The 22,907-nt window shown below is 31.2% G+C and overlaps 2 protein-coding genes across 2 annotated transcripts; both read right to left on the bottom strand.

Moving 5' to 3' along the window:
• Positions 1 to 4,157: 4,157 nt before the first annotated feature.
• LOC149880064 (uncharacterized) lies at positions 4,158 to 8,129 on the bottom strand. Its single transcript, XM_090070839.1, has 4 exons — positions 8,007 to 8,129; positions 5,298 to 5,592; positions 4,994 to 5,090; positions 4,158 to 4,867 (listed from the first exon to the last, which is right to left on the bottom strand). The coding sequence occupies exons 1-4, from the start codon at positions 8,027 to 8,029 to the stop codon at positions 4,473 to 4,475; spliced, it is 810 nt and encodes a 269-aa protein (XP_089926965.1). The 5' UTR covers positions 8,030 to 8,129; the 3' UTR covers positions 4,158 to 4,472.
• Positions 8,130 to 16,483: 8,354 nt separating this feature from the next.
• LOC149880063 (uncharacterized) lies at positions 16,484 to 22,584 on the bottom strand. Its single transcript, XM_090070840.1, has 4 exons — positions 22,428 to 22,584; positions 18,090 to 18,384; positions 17,787 to 17,883; positions 16,484 to 17,659 (listed from the first exon to the last, which is right to left on the bottom strand). The coding sequence occupies exons 1-4, from the start codon at positions 22,448 to 22,450 to the stop codon at positions 17,265 to 17,267; spliced, it is 810 nt and encodes a 269-aa protein (XP_089926966.1). The 5' UTR covers positions 22,451 to 22,584; the 3' UTR covers positions 16,484 to 17,264.
• Between the last annotated feature and the right edge of the window lie 323 nt (positions 22,585 to 22,907).

The raw sequence follows: 22,907 nt of genomic DNA, 5'->3' as shown, positions 1-22,907 counted from the left end.
ATTTTAAAATGATTGAAAAGCTTTTCTAAGGATACCTACATAGAAAATAAGAAATATTTATTTCTATTAAAACAGAAAAACTTTGAGAAAACCAAATATTTTTTATATTGACTAATTTAATTGACTTAAAAAATTTAGATAAGATAACTAAGATAAATGACCGCTAAAAATTTGGGAGGCCTGAGTCCGAGGAAAAACAATCTTTACAGCTTAGAGTTGTTTTTAAACAAAGTTTGTAAGAACTTTATAAAAATAATTGCAGAGGCACAAAAAGGGAAAATTTCTATCAAAAGTTTTCTAAAAGTGTAATCATTTTTAAAGAGAGAAATTTTATGAAGGGCAGAGTAGACCTTTAAAGAGCAGTAAAAATCGTTTGTTAGACTGTCTCATCAAATAAGATCTCTTCTAAATTGTCATTAAGTGTGACAAGTAGCATTAACTTATATATGTATAAATATGTTAATAATTGTTATTGTTAATGAGTATCATTAACAATTCTTAATAACTATCACTAATATAAATAATTGTAAGTATGTTAAGTGGATTGTTATCCAATATAAATTTAGGATTAATTTTGTTAAAGGCAGAGTTTGATTTAGCGGTTAGATTTAGTGAATTAATACAATGCCAAATCAACCATAAGTTCAAAATGAAAATCGAAGTTGTGTGCTTGCTCCGTCTGAAAAAATGTTTAAGACAGCTTACTGTTTTCCAAGCAGATCGAATATGCCAACAGTACAAGAACAAGATCAATATCAGTGATTCCACAAGAACTCCGCAAATCGTGCAGAACTACTTTGCGCAGAAAACCAGAGGGGGAAGAAGTTGCACTCCCCCCTTTGTTTGATTTCAAGTCAATACAAGCGAGACTTTTTTTTTTTTTTTTATATATAAGAAAAAAAAAGAGTTGAAACAAGAGCAAAAATGTGTTACTGCCTAATCTGCCAAATTGGTCGTTCAAAGTTGCAATAAAAACCTTCCAGCTGCTAGAAAAACATCCTCTTGAAGAGCAAACCACCATTGAGAAAGAACCAAGTGTGCTTTTCAACAAATGCCTCATCCCTTTAGGAAAAGGTTTGCCACACCAAAGCTCTCAAATAAAGTACAAGGAAAACCTTCATCCTTTAGCAGCAAAAGATCCCAAAGCAGCCGAACAATTTGCATCTCAAACTATTTCTAATAAAGAATTCCCAGAAAAGAATCTCCGGAAGGAACTATTAGCCAAAGTATTGTAAACTAAAGAAACTACTTCCCGGAAGAACTGTAAACCAAACATCAAGCAGCAAGACGGTAGAGCTAAATTGTTAAATGAATTTCCTAAGAGCAGGCCAACATTTAAGTGATTTCTTCACTTGCAGTGACACAAAAATCACCGACGGAAAAGGAGATTCTGGTACTGTTTGGGTTGTTGCTCACAGCAATAATTTATCAAGTCTTGCGAATCATGTGATTTAATTTCGCAAAATTTCTGGTAACTATTTTTTAAGCTCGAAATTGATGGTAGCAAAGGTTTTCTCAAGTTTTGTCTGAGAATTTTTGATACTGCGTTATGGGATGAAACCAGCTCACCGCCACAAAAATAGTCTCTCCCTCAAAGGACTGGCAAGACACTGGAGTCAAGAGAAAAGTTGTTGTTGCGGTATCAGAAGATTTGCTAGAAGCTCACTCAAAAATTAAAAAAATTTGATCATTAATTGATTTAAATGGGCTTAAACTAGTTTTGGAATGCAAAGCTGTTCGGCAATATTATTCGAAAACCAATCATCAGCGGGCCTGACAATCTTCTGATTTAGGAAATCATCCCACCAATGGAATTGGATCTCCTATTAGGAGTTGTCAGTCATCTTTTCAAGATCCTTAAAACTTATGTGGCCAGCTGCCCTCCACAATCAACTGAGCCCATGCCATGGGGGCCAGTTTGACGAAAACGAATGCAGAAAGCTTTTAAAAATGTGAATGTGCTGCAGCAACTTGCTTATCAAACTTGGTTCCCAACATCTTTCACATAATTGAAGCATTTAAAAGTTTCAAATTAGTCAAGGCTTGGTTTGGATTCATCCTACAGCTGGACTTCGCTGAAAAATTTAAAAGGTGTTGCTTAATGATAACTAGTGAAAACACCTAAAATTCACACCGTCTTTTACGACATCAAAGATTTCATCAGTCACAAAGGATCCCCCTGGGACCCTATATTGAACAAACTGTTGAAATTGCTCATTAAGATTTTTATCAACATTGGTCAAGGTATAAGCGAAACATTAATCATCCAGAGTACAAAGAAAAATTGTTTTGCTGCATAACTGATCTGAACAGTAAGCATCTTTAAAGAACTGCTGGCATAATTTGAGTTTTTAGAGATAAGGAGCAGAAAATCATAGCTCACGGTTTATAAAGAACATTTTAAATGCTGTTAATTTAAAAATTATGAGTTTTGATATTACATTTAAAAATAGTATGGTAGAGCATTTGTACCAAAAGAGTATATTGAGCTATTTATTAATAACGTTTTCGTGAAGAAAAATAAAAAAATATTTTTTAAATTGTGATCAGATGTTATTTAATGGTAAAAAAAAAGTAAAAAAAAGGGTTTAAATAGTTATTTTTTGACGTAATTTTGAAAGTAAATGTCTTTAAGAAGGTTTCAAGTCAATAAAAATTAGTTAACAGAAACGTAGTCTTTTTTTGTTTTATAGACTGGTAGTCTTTCGACCAGGTTTTACACATTCGTTTACGGTTTATTTGCACTTTGGCAGAAATAGGAAATGCTGAGATTTTTACGCTATGTGCAAGCCAAGTCAAACCACCCTTTAAATAACAAATCAATATCTTGGTCTATAAAATGAAAACGGCACGTGTAGCAATTAAAAAGTATAATAAAAATTGTTGGTATTACATAGTAGAACACTCATGGAACCATTATTTTAAAAATAGTGACCAAATATCACTGTAATTGGTAACATTTTGAGGTATAAGTTGCAAAAAAATAATAAAATTTAAATTAAAACCGCTGTAAATACTTAACCAATTAACCAATCCGACTGAGATTTTATCCACCGGTCGGTGTGGCTATAGGCTACATTTGCAGCAATTTTTATCAAATTATATAGAGTGGTTCTCATTTTACTGGTGTTTTATTGACGCACAATGAAGTCAAATTTTCACTTCACTTGAACATTCAAATTAAATTATTTCGCGCGGACAAAATTAAAAGATTTCAAAATTTGCATCACAGGGTACCTTGATCTGTACGCTATCAGCCCATATAAGTGGCGTTCTTGGGTCAGGTTGGTTGGCATTGTCATGATCCATGATGACCGTGTACCAACAGGCTATACAGTTTACACTGACTCCAAAGAGCTACAAAAACATCAACTGAGATTAGCGAGAAAACATTTCGAAGATGTCAGCTTCAACCACACTAATCACTAATCGAAACTGCAGAATAAATAAAAAAGGCTTCTCTTGAGCTTTCAGGAAAGCAAATTTCTTTCATTAAAATTGAGCCTTTTTTTAAGTACTTAAAATATACTTGTAGTTCCGGCCTATAGTGTTTTCTGTAGTAATGCGACAACAATGCCAGCATACCAAATATTGTTTAAAACTTATCTCCGCCTCTGTCTATTTTCCATTTCTATTTTTCATTTCTTTCTTTTTCATTTCTTTTCATATTTATTTAGATAATTTTAGTGGGTTTTTTTGTTTATATTTGTATTTTTCGTTTTTCTGTTTTTCTGGGCTCTCGTTTTGCGTGCTTTTCAGTTTCCTTTGTTTCCGCCATGCTTTTTATTTATCAACTTTATATTTGTACTTTTTTTTTTCTCGATGTTTTCTATTATCTCGTATTCGCTCTGTGGTTCTAGGATGTGATCCTTAATGTTCTGTAGGTTTTGTGATGCTGCTAAAGAGGATGTGCTGCAACAGAGGTTTTTGATGAAGATTTATATCCTTAATGTACTCGCTTGGAGTAGTAGGTGTTTGGTTTTTAGTTGGTGTTTTTATTTTTGTTGTTGCGGACAGTTTTGAGGTTTGCGGTAGTCGGTTGTTGAGAAACCGTATTTTATTCAATGTCTATTTTTTAGCAGGGCTGATTAAATCTTTTTTACATAACGCTAAGTAATTTCATCAATCACAGGCGATCGCAAAGAAAAATTTAGTGGTACAATCCTTTTTGATTCTTAATTCAACCTTTTCCGAACACAATTTATTTACAATAGTTTAAAATCAACAAGTCTGCGTGAAATACTAAAAAAAATGATTTCAACCAAAATAAGTTGTCGTTTAAATGAAATGTTATTATTACATATACTGGATAACAATTTTCTTCATTGTTGTCCTCAAAAATTATCTTTAAAATCAAAGGCTTTGAAAAGATGGTTCGAACATTCATTAATCAGTGGCATTGATTACAGAATTATTTTCAATTGAGTTCGTTTTTTTTAACACATAATCTTCTATGAATCCCTAAACAAAAGTCAAACATAGACTTCCAGCTCTCCGATCTGAAGATACTGATCTCCTGGTGTTTTTGTAATTAATACAAACTGAACGAATTCATCAATTGAAAACACTTCAGTGTAAATACCAGTTAAAACACCTATTTTTGTGTATTCGACCTCGTTGTCATATAAAGCGACCATTAGCGAATAGCCTTTTTGTCTTTCAAAGCAGCAGTCGTATCGGTTGTAGACTTTTATTTGGTTCACCTTATACACGTACTTTAAATCTAGCTTCATCCATATTGTCGTACCATAATTTGAGATAGACGTACTTTTATAATTTCCATCAATTGCATTTTTAACAGGAAATGAATTTGTATCGAAATAACTGGATTGGGTAAACTCTCCATTTAAAGCTACGTTTTTATTTGCTAAATGTAAAAAGTTGCTTTATGTTTTCTATCCATTAAAAGTGGAATTTAACTATTTTCTTATTTTCAATATCATTAAAAAAATACTTTTATTGGTTTTATTATTTCAAGTTAATCAAAACTCACCTAAGCAAACGTATGCATGCTGATTGTTAGCTCCGCATACGTCCCTACAATACTGGCCGCTTGCACAAGGATTTACTTGCTCACAAATTTGACCAATCTGAATCAGGTTTTTTTACGTTTTAATGGAAAAGCTTTAAAATCTACTCAAACTTAAATTTATTGTTTAATAGAAAAGTTTATATAAATTACTCGAAATTCAAAAAGTAAAAGCATCTCAAGTATTTTTTTTTCAAAATAGAACATAATTACAAGAGTTTTTAAAAAGGGTTTGCACACATATTAGTATACTATCAATATTACTTACGACATAGTCATTGTTGAGATCTGAGCTGTAGACATCCCAAGCATCGTTTGCCACATTGGAACCTATAGACGAAATCAATTCACAAGAACTACCATCTCTTTTGTAGTTAACTATAACACAGGAAGATTGACTGAGGCAAGACAAAACACAATCTTGTCGAGATATTGAAGATAATGCTTTAATAGTTACACCTGTTACATACCGATATTCCGCACGTGTGAATTTAGCGTGCATAATGCAAGGTAATCGAGTTATGAAGCCATTTATCCCAACACGAATAAATGAAAGACACGTTCTACAAATGAAAGACACGTTCTATAAATTTAAGAAACAAAACTGTGAAACTGTAAAGAAAGCTAAAGTTAAAGCATTTTCACAAGAAGTAAAGCTAAAACAGAAAGCACCGAAACAGACGATAACAATCAGCAAAAATGTAACAATTATGAGTAAAGAGTTTTTTTTTTATTGGAAAGCAACAACCCTATCACTGGCTGCTCCAAAGTGACAAAAGTTGAGGTTGTAATTTTTTTTTTTTTTTTTTTCTATATTCAAGCCTTGCCAAAATTACATTTTTCATCAATTTTTAAGTTGATAAATGAAATTTTATTAACTCAACAAGTTAATGAAAAGTTTTTAATTAATATTTCAAGGAGATCAATAAATGAGATTAGCAACCATATTTACTTAAGCGGTCCATCTTCTTGCAGGGCTTTTTTATATTTACGGCTCTAATGTGCTTTTTATTTCAGCCAATTATTGAGTTTGGATGCATCAGTACAGTTGTGAGGAGGTCAGGAGATCAGTTGTTGAGGTTTAAAACTAAACTAAAAGTAAGACCATAATTGTGCAGAAAGTTCACGGGGGTAAGTCTACGGGTAAAGAAAGAGGCTATACTTCATCGCATTATTGTTGATCTCAAGTGTAATAAATGTAGGAATGTCTAATATGAAGTGCTTTACTCAAAGAACGTTTTTCCATCATGTAAAACCTGGATTAAGAATACTGATATTCAGTAAAAATGGCTCCAAATGATGCACCAAAATTTATAGAAAATTTATAACTTAAATTCATAAGGAAAAAAAAACTTGGTTAACTAACTTAGATATTTAGCTGGCATTCTGATAACAAGATCAATAACTTACATATATTCATATTATCTTAATGAAAGTAAACAACATTGTAAGTTTAAAGGAGGAAAATTTTTTTGACGGATGGACGAAATATAGACAAAAGTTGAATAAGATGACGTGGCTTACACGAGACTTAATGTTTCTCTTCAACCGCACGGCTTTTTTCTTCAATACCTTTTTTTTTTTTTTTTTTTTTAAGATCTTGAACAATTTACTAATAACAATAAAAAACAAATCGTAAGTAGGGTAAATTTCGACTATATTTGAAAAAAATTCGAGATGTCATTTTTCTATTAGAGACAGTTTTATCAAACTCTGTGCGTATTTTAAAGAGTTTAAAAAACGGTAAGGTTGAGGGGAATGGATAGAGAATTCTCTCTACAGACAAAAACTGGTTATCGACGATAGTATGAGTTAGTAAACGACCGAAATCGATAATGCGGCCGAAACCGAATATTGGCTTTCAAGTGGCGGTTTCGATTTCTGTTTCGGTTTCGATTTCGGATTCCGTTTTACTCAAATTTCGGTTACGGTTTTATTGAACCGAAATTTCGGTAGTTTTGGTTTCATTAACATTTTATTTCTGTAAATGTTTGTTTAGATAAAGAAAAAATGATATAAATAATTTCATTATACTTATTATATTAGAGTAACAAGTCAAGAAAAGAATTAATCAAATGACAATAAGCCGACCTTTCAAAAATCAGGAGGAAGTGAGATGGAAGGGAGTGGATGGAGAATTGAACTCGTCATTTCGAATAGGACACAAGTCCGTTAATTAAAACTTTTCAGGATCAACAAAAAATATGTTTCTTATCAAAAAAAGTCTACGGTGCTTATAAAACTAAATATAGGAGTAGATAAATAAAAAACATATAGAGTTTTTGTGAACTTTATTTATTAAAAAAAATAAAAAAATAAATAAAATGGCTCAAAAAAGTGAAATTCGAAAAAAGTGTGACTTGTGCCCTTTTCGAAATGACGGGTTCAATTATCTTTTCAAACATTTTCTGCCACTACTTACTAAACACTTGAAGTTCCATTTTTGTGTGTTTCGCTTCATTTTAAAAGCAAATTGGATAATACTGTTGACATATCGCTTGCGTTTTTTTTGAAAACTCTTTTTTAGTGGTTTGTTATTTAATGTGACTAGAAATCTATTATTGCAATTAGGGAATGCAAAATAACCCCGGGGCACGAAAGTGTAAAAAAATATATGAAATAAAAACAAAAAATAAATTCTGGCATGAGTTAAGTAACCATTTCAATTTTGTTAACACAAAAAATATTCTTTAGGATATCAGACGCTATTTTCAAAATAAATACCAAAATTAACCCTAAGAACAAGAATAAAATTATCGTATCGATAATTTTCATTCGTGGAAAGGGTGATATGGTTTTACACAACAATCGCATCTACAATTTTATTTTTACTTTTTTAAAACTAGGTAAGGTAAGATTTCGCATGCAAATACTTTTTACACCCCAATTTCTTTCTTAAAGAAATAAAAGTGCAATTAGTTAAAGAAATTAATTAAAGAAATAAAGTCGCAATTAGTAAAGAATGCTTCGAACTTACATTATAATAAAATTGCTTTTCATTTCCAGGTTTCTCTTTTATAGGTTCTATAAGTTCTGCTTTTATGCTTTTGCGTTCGAGCAATTACTCATTTCCGCTCTTCGTTTTAATTTTTTATTGTTTCGATACAGTACTAATTTTTAAAAAATTTACGAAAGAAGATTTCTTTCTTTAATGCATCTTTCAATACTTTGAATGCATACTCAATAATTTATTTAAAAGTTTTATAAATATTCATATAAAAAATTTGGAGAGCTTAAACTGTCAATAGGTGACTGTTACTTTGATTTTACGACTAAATTATTTGAAGATTTTCATCCCATGGAGACGACCGACATCACATGGAGACGACCTTAGTCGAAAATCGGCTCTTTCGATATTTGAGCAATAACATCAGTGCAAGGGTTTTTAGAACACGTTGGAACTGGAATAAAATTTTAAAAAATGGGGTTTTTCAAATTATTACACTCACAAAAAGATGAACTTATACATTAAACATTTTTACTTTACAGGGTTTTTTTTTTTTTAAGGGGTTCTACAAAAAAGATTTATATGGGCCGTCTAACAGGTTTTAGAAAAAAATTAGAAAACGATGAAACACGAAAACAAATCGAAATAGTAATAAGAATCGTCGTTTCAAGAACTGTATTTTGTAGCATCATTTATTGGCTTGTATATAATATCAATCATTTTATTACATGAAATAGTTAGCCATTAACAATATATAATAACGACGATTCTTATACTGTATACAATGATGTGAAAAATATTAAAATTGTTTAAAAAGTATAAAATGAAAGATTTTTGTAAATTAGTTATCAAGTACATCATTCTTCTTAAATATAACACTTTGTTAATACACCTTTTGCTTTAACAAAATGTTCAAAACGTCTGGTATGCAATTACAAGTTAAAGGCACATTTGCTTGATTTCAGGGTCATGTTCCCATATATTGATTAATGCCTAAATCAGAGTGAGTTGCTAGTTGGGCGATCCTCCATTTGACAACCATTTATAAATTATCAATTAGGTTCTTATGTGATATCTGGCTGTGGAAAAATGAAAATTTTTTACTCTTTTAGAAAAGCTATGACCGAGGCCCACAACTAGTCATAGGACACTTGATGTGTACGAATATAGGTACGGGTCAAGTATTAATGCCCGCAGAAAAAGCATTGTCGTACGGGCTTTGCCCGGACTTTTCGTACACAAGTACGTACGGGCATTGCACGTAAAATGTGTAATTTGCCCATATATGCTTGATAGATTTTGAGTGCATTTTAAATATACTTGTATGTGCCTTTTAAAAAAGTTAGATTTGAGTTTTGAGGTAAAATAAAATCTCAGAGTGAACTTCTTCTTTTTAATAAAGTTTGTGAACATATGTGTGTCTGTTTGTGTATATAGATGAGTGTCTGTTTGTGTACATAAATGTATTTAATTTGAATAACAACTGAAATATATAATCATTTTATGTTGTCTTTTAATGGGCATATACGGGCATCCTATAGGACTGGGTAAAAAGAACGGGCTTATACAAGTAGTATCTTTTTTATACAAGTGATACTTGTAAATGTCCGTAAAGTTGTATGGATATATACAAGTACTTGTATAAAAAATGTTAGCTGTACGGGCATTTAATGAGCAATATTGTCGGTATTTGCACGCTTATCAAACCCGTACACCTGAAGTATCTTGTACTGCCAACACCCTAACAGGAGCCACCACCCTAACAGGAGCCACCACCCTAACAGGCGCCACCACTTAAGTTAAAACACTTTAAATGAATTAAATGATATGCTTCCTAATGTGTCGGTGGCATTAGGAATTTTATTGTCTATTCAAATACTGTTCAATCCGGTGAACAAAGTTTCTCAAAAGTGATTAATAAAAACCTGTTTTGTTCAACAACTAACGCTTAAATAATTTAGCTTTGGTCTCAATTGAATGAGATTCACCTGCTTTACTGAAAATGATTCTGCAAGTTTGAAATGATTCTGCAAATGATTGAAGAACTTTAAATATTAGTGAAATCTCTTATGTAATTTTCTGATTGAAGACGGCCTGAAAAAATAATTCTGCACTTAAAGTCCTTTAATTATTTTTTGGGATATTCATTTAAGGCCATTCTTAGAAAATTTTGTTTTTCTTTCGCGTTACTTTAGTTTAAATAAAGATAACACGAAAGAAAAACAAAATCTTCTCAGAGTGGGGCCTTAAATACCAATATACAAGTATAAAATAAAGTATTTCAATCCATGTTTAACTTGGCTGACTGATGTATCACTTTGTTAGTCAAGTTAGAATATTTGTTACAATTTAAAACAGGAGTTGATTATTTTCATGTTTACTCATTTTATTTGATTTGATCTTTATATACAATAGTAAAGTAATATAAGACTCCCACTAAACAAAAGCAAAACATAACAGCGCACAGCAATTTCTCAAAACAGCTTGAAATGTGGAGTTAAAAAATAAAGAAATTTTAATAAAAAGATAAATGAAACGTAAAAAAAGAACAAAAATACTTCTAACTTATAAAGAGTCCAAAAAAGTTTAAAAAACTTGTAAAACAAATAGACGTATGATTCAGGGGTTAAGTACCCGGCGCTGCTCGGGTTTTTTTTTAATTCGCCGCAGATATTCTGCTAAAATTGAGTCAACACTTAATTATAGGCCAGGCATCAAATAAATCATAAAAAATCTGGTTTTGGTTAAAATGTATTTAAAAGTCTCAATCTAGTCGAGTAAAACTGGTCAAGGTGTTTTACTGGGTTAAGCAGGTCACATTGGGTCAGTTAAACTCTGACACAATATATTTAAACATGTTTTTTGAAATTTTTAATTCTTGAATTGTAATTAGTGTGTTAGACAGGAAAAGAAGAAAAATTGTTTTTTATTTTTATTTATTTTTTTTATCTTCTTTTATATCTTTTTTTATATCTTTTTTTAATCTTCTTTTATATCTTTTTTATGCGACACTCGTTATTTATCTCGGAATCTTTATTTTCAAATGTTTTTGTAATTTTTTACTTCTCAGCCCATGCTGCATTGAGTTTTAAACGATTTTATATTTGGATAACTTTTTAAAATTTTCATTAAAATCTACATTTAAGTTATTTTATCAGTTTAAAATAAAATTTGCTTTAAAAAGCGCTAACTAAAAATAAACCTTTGCTGTTTTTAACATTGTAGCAACGTTAGTCAAGCTTACTTTTGTTGCAATTTTAACCATATTCATCTTCTTTTTCAGCAGAAATCTAAGATCTTCACAATCTTTCATTTTATTACATCCAGAAAAGCATAATTGTTTCTGCTCCACTAACTATTAGGCTAATAATGCATTTTTCTCAGCTTACTTTTGGCAACATGCGAACTATTATCGCTCTCTTCTTGCAGAAAGGCTTCTTGTTTTGAAAGGCAAACTACATAGAGTTGTCCATGAGCAAAGCAAGGTTCCTCCAAGTGTACTCCTGCTACTTTAAAAGTGGTCTTGAGATTTGTTGATGGACATAGCAAAGGCGAATTCGCACGGAAGATCACTTGGAATGAGAGGAATCCTGTATAAAAAAACCTCTTCTCAATTTGCATTCCCAGAAAGGATAATTCCTTCAATCAGGTTTGGCAAAAGAACCTTGAAAAATTAGAGTAAAACATCACACGAAAAAGTTTTGGGTGGGAACATAATATAGTGAAAGTTTTGTTTCACGAACCCATTGTGGTAAACAACTTTTGCTAAAGACGCTTTGTGAAATTTCTCCTCCTTGACCTTAGCCAGTACAGTATATCAGGGCAGAGTCAGAGTAAAATCTGGGCATCCAAATGTGTGAGCACAATACCGTGAAAATTTTGTTATACAAACAAAATCCGATCTTCACCAAAATTTGGTGAGGATTGGTTCAAAACTGTGGATTTGTATATAAAACACACTCACATACACGAGGTGTGTTCAAAAATGATATTTTGTTAAATTTTTAAAAAGACCTGTTTTTTCCTTGTCACAAAGGTGAACGATAAAAGAGCTGGCTATTCTTAATAGCCACTGGAGTTATAAATCTGCCATTCGATATATTCCAGCATCTAATTTATTTTAAAAGTAGTATAGAGTCCGAAATAATATTTCTTTCTGTTTCAGCTTAATTTTTTTATATATCAATAATAAAAATTAAGTATCTACTATCAAATAGCTTAAATTATTCGTTGTATTTAAGTTTAATTTTGCGAAATACAAAAAAGTCAATAAACAGTTTCCAAGCTCTTCGGTTTAATGTAAACATAAAATCCTAAGGGAGTAATATGAAAATTTCTCTCGTTTTTGTTAAAAAAGTAATTTTTCTTTTCATAAAAAAAACCCTTCAACCTTCATATTGCTAATGATTTAAATTTTTGTTCTTCAAATTTTGATTTAAAAACAAATGGTAAGTTATCACTTAACAACTTTCAACTTCTTAAACAATCCATTTTCTAAGCTTAAAAGTAAATAAAGACATAATATACCACCTTGGTTCTTGTTATTTTTTAGTTTTTTTTGTTGTTCTTTTTAATTTTTAAATTCTCACGGTAGTTTTAGGTCAGTTCTTTCAACTCAAATCCTCTACTAAGACTGTTTTCTCACCACATCGTAAACCGAGGATTAAGTGATTTTTAAATCTTTGATATACACGAAAAAAATATTTTAAAATTGATCAGTCAATGTTCTTTTTGTCAACTTACATCTTTGTAAGTGTGTGTATATCAAAACAATCCCAGATATGCCACGTCTAAAGCTATAACCTATTTGTGAAGCTGCCCATTATTTGTGAAGCTGCCTCCGCGGACTTCAGCGCTATTCTTATTCGTAAAGTAAAACGTAAAAAGATAAATTTTTTAAAGATAATTTTATATATCATTGGAAAAAGTAAAAGCAGAGTTATAATACTCAGCATAGTATTTTCACCTTCCACTTTTTTAAATGAAGATATAGAGATAATCTTTCGCTATTTCTTTACAATTCGAAAGATAGCTGACCTATTTCAATAACATTGGTAAGTAACCTTATACTAACACATTAAAAATGTATGCATAACAGAACTATAATTTTTTCTTCTGGATTTGAATTTTGAATAAGAACTTTTTTACTTACATCTTCGATGGTATGTTCCGACAGAAATATCTCCTGCTTCTTAACGTATTTAAATTCTCTTTTGTTATTTGTTGCAAGAACATCGAGTCGTTTTATATCAAGGGGATGTCACTTTGACTCTAATGAGATGTGGAGAGCTGGTATTGCTATCTATAAAAAAGTTTGTGATAATCAGATAGTATCTTTACTTGTTCTCAGTTCAGTATGTCTCCTAATTGATTAATATACTCGGTTGCTGCAATCCTCTACTTCTAGAGAACATTCGTTGATATATGGTGAACAGATTTACTCACTATTCTAAAAATAAAGACAAAAATTATGTTTATTTTATCAAAAAGTAAAATAAAAATAAGAAAAAATCGGAAAAAAACAAGGAAAAGTTATACAGGATGGTCCAGAATTATAGTAAAAGGTGCCATACAGGATGGTCCAGAATTATAGTAAAAGGTGCGAACTGATTTGCTATAATTCTGGACCATCCTGTATATGACAGGTACTAATGCTCTGAAAACAAGTAAAAAAAGCCTGTTTAATTGGTATATTGAAGAATAAATCGTTGTTGATATAGTTCTTTATATTGATATAGTTCTTTGCACATTAATTGGTGCCTCCCTCTTTTGTAAACGGTTGATAATCTGATTTCGACCATTCTCAACTGGATTGGTCGATCTGTATTTAGTTGCCTTTTACTTGCGATTTTGCAGAACAAGCAACAATAACAAACTGTTTAATTAGAGATTTATTTTGTTATTTAAAATGTTCTTAAAGTACATATTTTCAGTAGGTGTGCTAAACAAATACAAAAATTATGCTCTTACCATTTGCTCCTGAGATGCCATAGGCAGCACACAGAAATGCATATTCACTAAATATCAATACACACAAATTCTTTTTCCTAAAATGACAATCTATTGAAATTATGTATTCAGTGTCTTGTTTTCTGGTGCATCTTTTAATTGTTAACAAACTGACTTTTATTGTCCTCTTGCACAACTATTTCGAGCATTTATTTGTAGTTGTAATTTCAACTTAGGTTTCTAATTTATCCAGTATCTTAGTTAAATGTAATAGTAATTCATTAACATATGCTGTTGGTGCATCTTTCAACTCTAAAGTTCCCTTTTTGTTTTTTAATTTAGCCAGAAATTCTTTATCTTCAACAATCAAACCATTACCTGACCATTTTTTTGCAACTTCTTATTTTTTTTGATATTGACAGTAGTTTGACTTTTTTTATCTTTAAAAGTCTTTATATATATTTACATACACACACACACACACATACACACACACACACACACACACACACACACACACACACACACACACACACACACACACACACACACACACACATACACACACACACATACACACACACACACACACACACACACACACACACACACACACACACACACACACACACATATATATTGATCTTTTTTTAGATTTTTTTAATTTGAAAAAAACTGAGCTAAAACTAAACCACTCCCGTGAAAATAGTGTTTCAGTGGATGTATTGATGAGAATGAATATATTATTAAAAGTATATAGCTGCAATTAAAACGTTATGGCTGCACTGAAATATTTATAGCTTGACATATTTGACAAACCGTTGCATGCAAATGATAATGTTGTGCAAGTTATCAATATTATTTACCGAATCTTTTTTTTAGAGCTGTATTCTCAAGGATAGTTTACATTTGTTATCATGTTGATGTTGTAGAATATAAGCTGGTTTAGTATTCCTATGTGATCTTACTGCTTTATTGGGTTTTCAGTTAGTTCACTCAATGCGTTTAGAGTATGTTCGTATAACTTCAAGAGCATTTTCATGCCTGTTCTGGTGATGTGTGTTAGTAGGTTGTGCTTCCCTAGTTAGCTGTTTCGGTATTTGCTGAGGTAGTAGTTTACAGTTTGGGTCCTAGTTGATTTGTCCATGTTTATTTGTATTTTTGCTACCCATCTTATCTAATGTACTTTACGTTTTGTTTTGATGTTTGTCAGACCTTCCTTCCAGTTGAAACTAAGTAGTCCTGTTGTGGTGAGGTTGTTTTTGCCTATTCAAATGCCCTGATATTTTTTTCTGTTTAGTTTAGTTCCTGTGGCGTGTTTGATGTTTTTTAGCCGTGTGTTTAGTTCTCTGAGTGAGTTATGTCCCTTAGGATGTCGCCAAAGTACCCAGATTATGTTGTTTCCGCTTTATTGATTGTAATTTCTCTAAAGTCTCTGTAGTGTTCGAAGTGTCTTTTTAGTATGTTGGATTGGTGTACTTCAATGCTCATTGATAAAGGGCAACCTTGTCGTACTCCTCAAGTCGATTGGAACAGGGCTGCCGTGTGTACGTTTGCTTTAACAATTGTCTGTAATCCGTTGTAAAGAGTCATTATGTTTTCTGAATTTCTTTTGCCTTAGTTACATTTCTTTATTACTTTGGTCAGGTGTTTCCAACACACTTTGTCAAAAGTTTTTATATCTTAGTTGTTCCATTCCGTTTTGCTTCTCACCCTTGTTCTCTCCTCTCTTATTTTTTTCTGTATCTTCGATTTTTACTTTTAACTGATGGCTTTTTTTGTTGTCTCATCCTAGTCTTTCTTTGATGAGAGTATTTCTTAGTCGTTTATACAAGCAATTTTTTTTTATTTTCAGTGCATTTTTTCTTACATATTTGTCTAAAAATCACCAGCTATTACATGGACGTTTTCCGGTTATATCCTGTCTCTCAGCGCATTACTTAACCTTGTCCTTAAGCTTTTTACTTTTTTATGTTTCCTCCTGATAAAGCGTTTAGTCAGTTATGACGTAATTTGTTGTTGCGTTTTTGTCTCTAAAGTAAGACGCTGTTCCGGTAGTGCTTTCTTTTTCTGGAGAAAACAATATTTTACCGGCCAGAGCTTTTTGTTTCGTCGTACAGGTCCGGCTTAATGTGTGTTTCCTGTAGTAGTGTGACATTGGTGCCTATAAACTTTTTCTCACCTGAATTTCACATTAAGTTCAGGTGCCCCTTATTTAACAAAAACAACAAGAAATTGCATCATTAAATCAGATATTTGAATATTTGTACACTGTGAAAGTTGTATTTTATATGTTATACTAAATTATATTTCATATATTTAGTGTGTTTTACTTTTTATTACTAATTTAGAAATAGCTGGATCAGTTAAGCAATCACAGAGATATATAGTATATTTTAGATTCCAAAAAGAATTTGGAATCTAAAATATACTATATATCTCTGTGATATATTGCTCCAAATGTTGTTTAGAATTTACCTCCGTCTCTGCCTATTCCTCATTCCTGCTGTGTACATTAGCATAACTTTTGTTTTTGTATGCGTATTCTTTGTCTTGAGTTTTGCGTTTAGTCTTCAGATGTTTTACGTTTCTTTTTTTTTTTTAGTTTCTTGTTTGTGTTTTTTTTGGTTTTCTTCATCACGGCATCGCTCTTTTTCTTTGTTGACTTTTACTTTGTATTTTTTGCTTTCTCGATGCTTTCTCGATGTTTTCTGTTACCATGTGCTCATCGTATGTTTGTAGGATGTGGTCCTTTATGTTCTGTGGATTTTTCGATGTTGCTGTGTTTGCCTCGCTTGGAGTAGTGGGTGTTTGGTTTTTAGTAGTTAGTGTTTTCGTTAATTTGTTGCTCTGGTTAGTTTTGATGTTTGTTTAGGGTGTGAGGTCTTTGGTTGTTGAGAGATCGTATTATGCTTATCGTTTATTTCCTTAGCAGCCAGATATAAAATTTTTACCATAACGCAAAATAATTTCTTTAATTACAAGAGACCGTAAACAAAAAATTTGTAGTGCAATCCTAATTAATAATTTACTACTAATTTTTTGCGAACAGAATTTACTTGCAATAGTTTAAAAACCGAAAATCTGCGTGAAATACTAAAAAAATGATTGCTTTTCAACCAAAATTAAGTTGTCGTTTAAATGAAATGTTATTATTACATATACTAAATAACAATTTTCTTCATTGTTGTCTAATGTAAACAAAAACTAATTTTAAAATCAAAGGCTTTGAAAAGATGGTTCGAACATTCATTAATCAGTGGCATTGATTACAGGATTATTTTCGATTGAGTTTGTTTAATTTAACACATAATTCTTCCATGAATCCCAAAACAAAAGTCAAACATAGACTTCCAGCTCTCCGATCTGAAGATACTGATCTCCTGGTGTTTTTGTAATTAACACAAACTGAACGTATTCATCAATTGAAAACACTTCAGTGTAAATACCAGTTAAAACACCTATTTTTTTGTATTCGACCTCGTTGTCATATAAAGCGATCATTAGCGAATAGCCTTTTTGTCTTTCAAAGCAGCAGTCGTATCGGTTGTAGACTTTTATTTGGTTTACCTTATACACATACTTTAAGTCTAGCTTCATCCATATTGTCGTACCAAAATCTGAGATAGACGTAGATTGATAATTTCCATCAATTGCATTTTTAACAGGAAACGAACTTGTATCGAAATAACTGGATTGGGTAAACTCTCCATTTAAAGCTGCGTTTTTACTTGCTAAATATAAAAAGTTGCTTTATGTTTTCTATCCATTAAAAGTGGAAGTTAATTTATTTTCTTATTTTCAATATTATTACAAAAATACTTTGATTGGTTTTATTATTTGAAGTTAATCAAAACTCACCTAAGCAAACGTATGTATGCTGATTGTTAGCTCCGCATACGTCCCTACAATACTGGCCGCTTGCACAAGGATTTACTTGCTCACAAATTTGACCAATCTGAATCAGGTTTTTTTACGTTTTAACGGAAAAGCTTTAAAATCTACTCAAACTTAAATTTATTATTTAATAGAAAATTTTAAATAAGTTACGCAAAATTCAAAAAGTAAAAGCATCTCAAGTATCTTTTCTTCATAATAGAACATAATTATAAGAGTTTTTAAAAAAGTTTGCACACATATTAGTATACTATCAATATTACTTACGGCATAGTCATTGTTGAGATCTGAGCTGTAGACATCCCAAGAATCGTTTGCCACATTGGAATCTATGGACGAAATCAATTCACAAGAACTACCATCTCTTTTGTAGTTAACTATAACACAGGAAGATTGACTGAGGCAAGACAAAACACAATCTTGTTGAGATATCGAAGATAATGCTTTAATAGTTACACCTGTTACATATAGATTTTCCGTACGTGTGAATTTAGCGTGCATAATGCAAGGTAATCGAGTTATGAAGCCATTTATCCCAACACGAATAAATGAAAGACACGTTCTATAAATTTAAGAAACAAAATTGTGAAACTGTGAAAAAAGATATATTCAAGCCGTTCCAAAGTAATATTTTCATCAATTTTTAAGTTGATAAATGATATTTTAATAACTTAACAAATTGATGAAACTGGCCGCTTGCACAAGGATTTACTTGCTCATAAATTTGACCGATCTGAATTAATTATATTGATAAATTGATGAAAAGGTTAAATCATAACACATCACAAGAAACAAAGCTATAAAAGAAAGTACCACATCAGGCAATGACAACCACAATTCTAGGGTTACTCAATTTCCGTGAGTTTTGCATCCCGGGATTATTGGAGTGAAATCGTAATCATTAAAATTCCATCAAAATTCTCATGGCTTTCCCAGGATCTCAGCATAACTTCACTTTATGTTATTTAAACTCATAATTCAAATGCAATAACAAAAAGGTTTTTTCTGGAACATATTTGTATTAGTACAATAAAATAAGTTATTATTTGAGTTGAAAAAATGTTTTAAAAAGTTTAAATGAGTAAAAAAACTATAAGAGTAGTGGTATTTCACTGTTGGATTGCTGCTCCCACCTATTCTACACCTCCTATGTCTTTTCAGTCAGACTAGAATCAAGCTCAACAGGATCTTCTTTCCCTGCTGAAATACTATTACCATATCACTATTACCATTGGTAAAAAGTCCGACTTGCTTGATTGAAGTAGTGCACAGAATGAGAGTTTTTCAGTGGGCCAATTTTGGTAAGCAGAATTTGCGATGCGGGATGAACCGAGTGCCGAAAAAATGTTTTTTCATAAACAATAGATTAATTTATCACTTAATCCTAAACGAATTTTTCCTATAAATAGTCCTGCCGAAGAAAAAGCTATTTCTGATATAACTAATGTTTGGTTGATGGCCATTAATGTTGGGTATGTGTTGTTTGAACTTTCGTTGTGCTTTCCAGTTGCCTCAAAATATCAATATCGGATATATCGGATATCAATACACCTATTCAGTCAAATAGAATAGCATTACTTCTGCCAAGCCTTTCTATTCTAACTTTTATTGGTTGCAACAAAATTCTTCTTGAGTTCATTATCGCATATTCTTCTTCGTTGATATTGAGAATTTCTTTTAAATTGATTGTTGTCGTTAATACACGTGTTTTTAGTTCAAGAAATCTTTCTAGCATTGCAGCAAGACTATTCCTCCTTTTATATCAGCTTAAGTTCTTTACGAAACATACATTTTTTAAGATTTCATATTTAAGAGGTGAGTTGTGAAATACTCGATTCACTTTTCAAACCTGAATCTTTAAGGAAATATTTACGCTATTTTGTAAATCATCAATAAACAGAACACCTGTTGAGCTGTATGACTCATTAGTATGCCCAAATTTATCAAATGTAATTACATCATCATACTCATCGCATTTGCTAAAATTTTTAAGTTAATAAATGAAATTTTATTAACAAATTGATGAAAAGTCTCTAATTTACATTTCAAGGAGATCAATAAATGAAATTACCAACTAGCTGGGCTTTTTTATATTTACTGCTATAATGTGTTTTTTAGTTCAGCCAATCATTGAATTTGGATACATCAGATCAGGAGGTCAGTTGTGGAGATTTAAAAGTAAACTAAAAGTAAGGCCATAATTGTGCAGAATGTTCACGGGGGTAAGTCTACGGGTCAAAACAAAAGACTGTGATGCTTCCAATTGTTGTTGATCTCAAGGATAACAAATGTAGGAATGTTAAACACAAAGTGCTTTTATATACCTCTAAGAGCTTTATCTACCCTGCGAAGCCTTGGTTAAGAATACTGATACCCCTTTGAAAACCTGACTGCATAATAAAAAAAAGTCTTCGTTAACTAATTTAAGAAATTTAGCAGTTGTTCTTAAAAGGGTCGCATTATGTGAAAAAGCTGGTAACAAAAAAAGCAACTTGCATATATTTATCCATGATCATCAGAAAGAAGTACAAGTTAACCGTACTTCTTTTAGTATGATAATGGGAATACGGCCTAGATTAAAGGTTTAACTAAAAGAAGAAGAATTTTTGTTATAAAAGACAATCTTCATTGTCTTAAGCTTTTGGAGGAGCTAATCCTCCAAAAAGTTAAGACAATGAAGGAAATCTGCTACAAACTTTGAGTAGCAGTGTTATAACGTGATGTATCCAACTGGAGAAAAACAATATCTAAAGTTCTTTGGGAGAAAAACTTTTCTAGAGGAAAGACAAAATACAGACAAAATATTAATAAGATGATGTGGCTTAACCAAAACTTAAGAAGTATCTCTTCAACACCAGGGTTTTTGTTTTCAATACCTTTTGTTCTCTGAATTAACGTAACTGTCAGGTTCTCATTCGTGAGGTTTAAAGATAAAAAGTAAGTTTTAAAATATAAGAGCATTGGTATTAGAGTTAATGGGCAAAAGTGGAGAGCCTAAGAAAGCCCTAGACCATTTAAGAACTTGGATCTCTTTTATGTTTTTTTTTTCAGGTTCAAAAGATGTAAAGCAGGAGGAGGAAAGAGAGCAGCAGACTTTCATTATATTAACTCCTAGATTATATTAACTCCTAGAAGCAAGAGTAAATTTATTTTATCAATAATTTTCATTTGTGCAAAGGGTAAAATATATTTTTACGCAACAATTGCATTTATATTTTTTTTTTCTATTTCTTTAAAACTCTTTCAGATAAGATTTTTATATAATAAACGGGTGGTCACTAAAAATTTGCACAACGTTTAAAGCATAACTTTCTTATCTTTTTTTACTGTTTAAAAGTAAGAAAAGGATTTTATTGAGAATTGTTTGTTTATTTGATACAATATTCAATTCGACTCTATCAATTCATTTCGACTGAAATGGTCAATTAAACTCTTAGTGCGTCCAACCATCTCTTGGATGACATTGATAAAACAGTACTTAATTTTTTCTTTTAGTTGTTGGTGTGTTTTTGCTTTTCAGCTATTCTTCTACACAAGTCTTTTCAGTATAGAGCAAAAATTTTCAATTGGCCTGCATTTTGGTAAATATGGCGAATTATCTTTTTTTGGTTCAATTTCGATCTTTTCAGTCTTTAGATAACATAATGAGAAGATGCAAGATCTGACCAAAAAACAAACTTGTCACGATGATGATGCTTTTCTATAAACGGGAGAGTCTCTTTTGAATACAATGCTCCAAATATATAAATTGGTTGATAACGTTGCCAGATTCTTGAAAATACGGTTTAAAGGTACCTTTTGACGAAAATGTGATCCAGACAAGTAATCCTTTTGGAAACTTTTCTTTTTGACTGTATTTAAAATTAGATAGAGTCAACAAAGTATTACTTGAGTGAAAATTGGCGTTTCTATTAATCGAATTGTGATCTAAAGTGAAATAGGATTTATCATCTGTTCAAAGTTCCGGTAATTTATGTAAATTTATGTAAAGTCCATTGCAACATGTTCTAATTATTTCCATCATTAGATCATCTCGGTTCGGAATTTTTTGTTTTTTATAGAGTTTGATAGGAAACTTATTTTTAAGTAGTTAATTCACACATGATTGCAAAATACTGAATTCAGGAGCTACTTGTATTTGAGGATTGACATCTTGATGATCAAAAATGGTTTTAAGTTTGGTAACCTAACTTTTTGGCTTTTTTTTTTGGCTAAAAGGCCTCTTCCTGCCTTTCTCTCATGTCCAAATTTGTTTTCAGCACGTTTACTTGCGTCATAAATTGTCCTATTTGGATTATTTTCAGCTTGGAAATGCTTTACCGTGTTTTTTTCAAGATTCATATTTTCCATATAAAACTCATTCACGCGTTTTCAGCGTTCATCTTCTTTTTTTTTTTTTGTTTACCTTTATTTTTAAACATTTGATATAAATTCTTTAAGCTTAGTAAATATATATAGAACGTTACGTATTTTGAAACGAGGCAAAATTAAATTAAACTTTGTGAGGATTTTTGGAGATCACCCGTTACTTTTTATGCTCCAACTTCTTTCTTAAAGAAAGCGATAAAACGATAGCTACAATAGTAAAGAAAGTTTTGAACTTACATTATAATAAAATTGCTTTTCATTTCCAGGTTTCTCTTTCATAAATTCTATTTTTTGATGTTTTAGCAATTAGCCATTTCCGCTCTTCGTGTTTTATATTGTTGCGATATAGCAGTTTCTAAAGTTTTTTTAATGAAGATTTTTCTATTTTTAAATGCAACTTTGAATGCTTTGACTCTATAATCAATTATTTATTTAAAAATTTTATAAACAAATTTATGTATAAAAAAATTGAGAGAACGAAAACTTTCAATAGGTGATTTTACGACTAAATTATTTCGAAATTTTCATGGTTTGAAGAAAATTTTGTTCGAAAATTGGCTAGCATCTATAATATTTAAGCAAGTACATCAGCGCAAGGGTTTCGAGAATACATTTCCAAAGGGGAATGAAATAAAGTTCTGAAAGATCTTCAGTAACTGAGTGCTGTTATAAATGCCTTATTTATTTCGACGACTCAATGTGAGTGGTCAGTTATAA

Source organism: Hydra viridissima, unplaced genomic scaffold (genome assembly GCF_058129835.1).
Source record: "Hydra viridissima isolate aposymbiotic clone 2 unplaced genomic scaffold, HvirCarnegie_v1 scaffold_13, whole genome shotgun sequence".
Lineage (NCBI taxonomy): Eukaryota > Metazoa > Cnidaria > Hydrozoa > Anthoathecata > Hydridae > Hydra > Hydra viridissima.
Note: the sequence above shows the minus strand (reverse complement) of the source record. Positions and strands in the feature narration are given on the sequence as shown.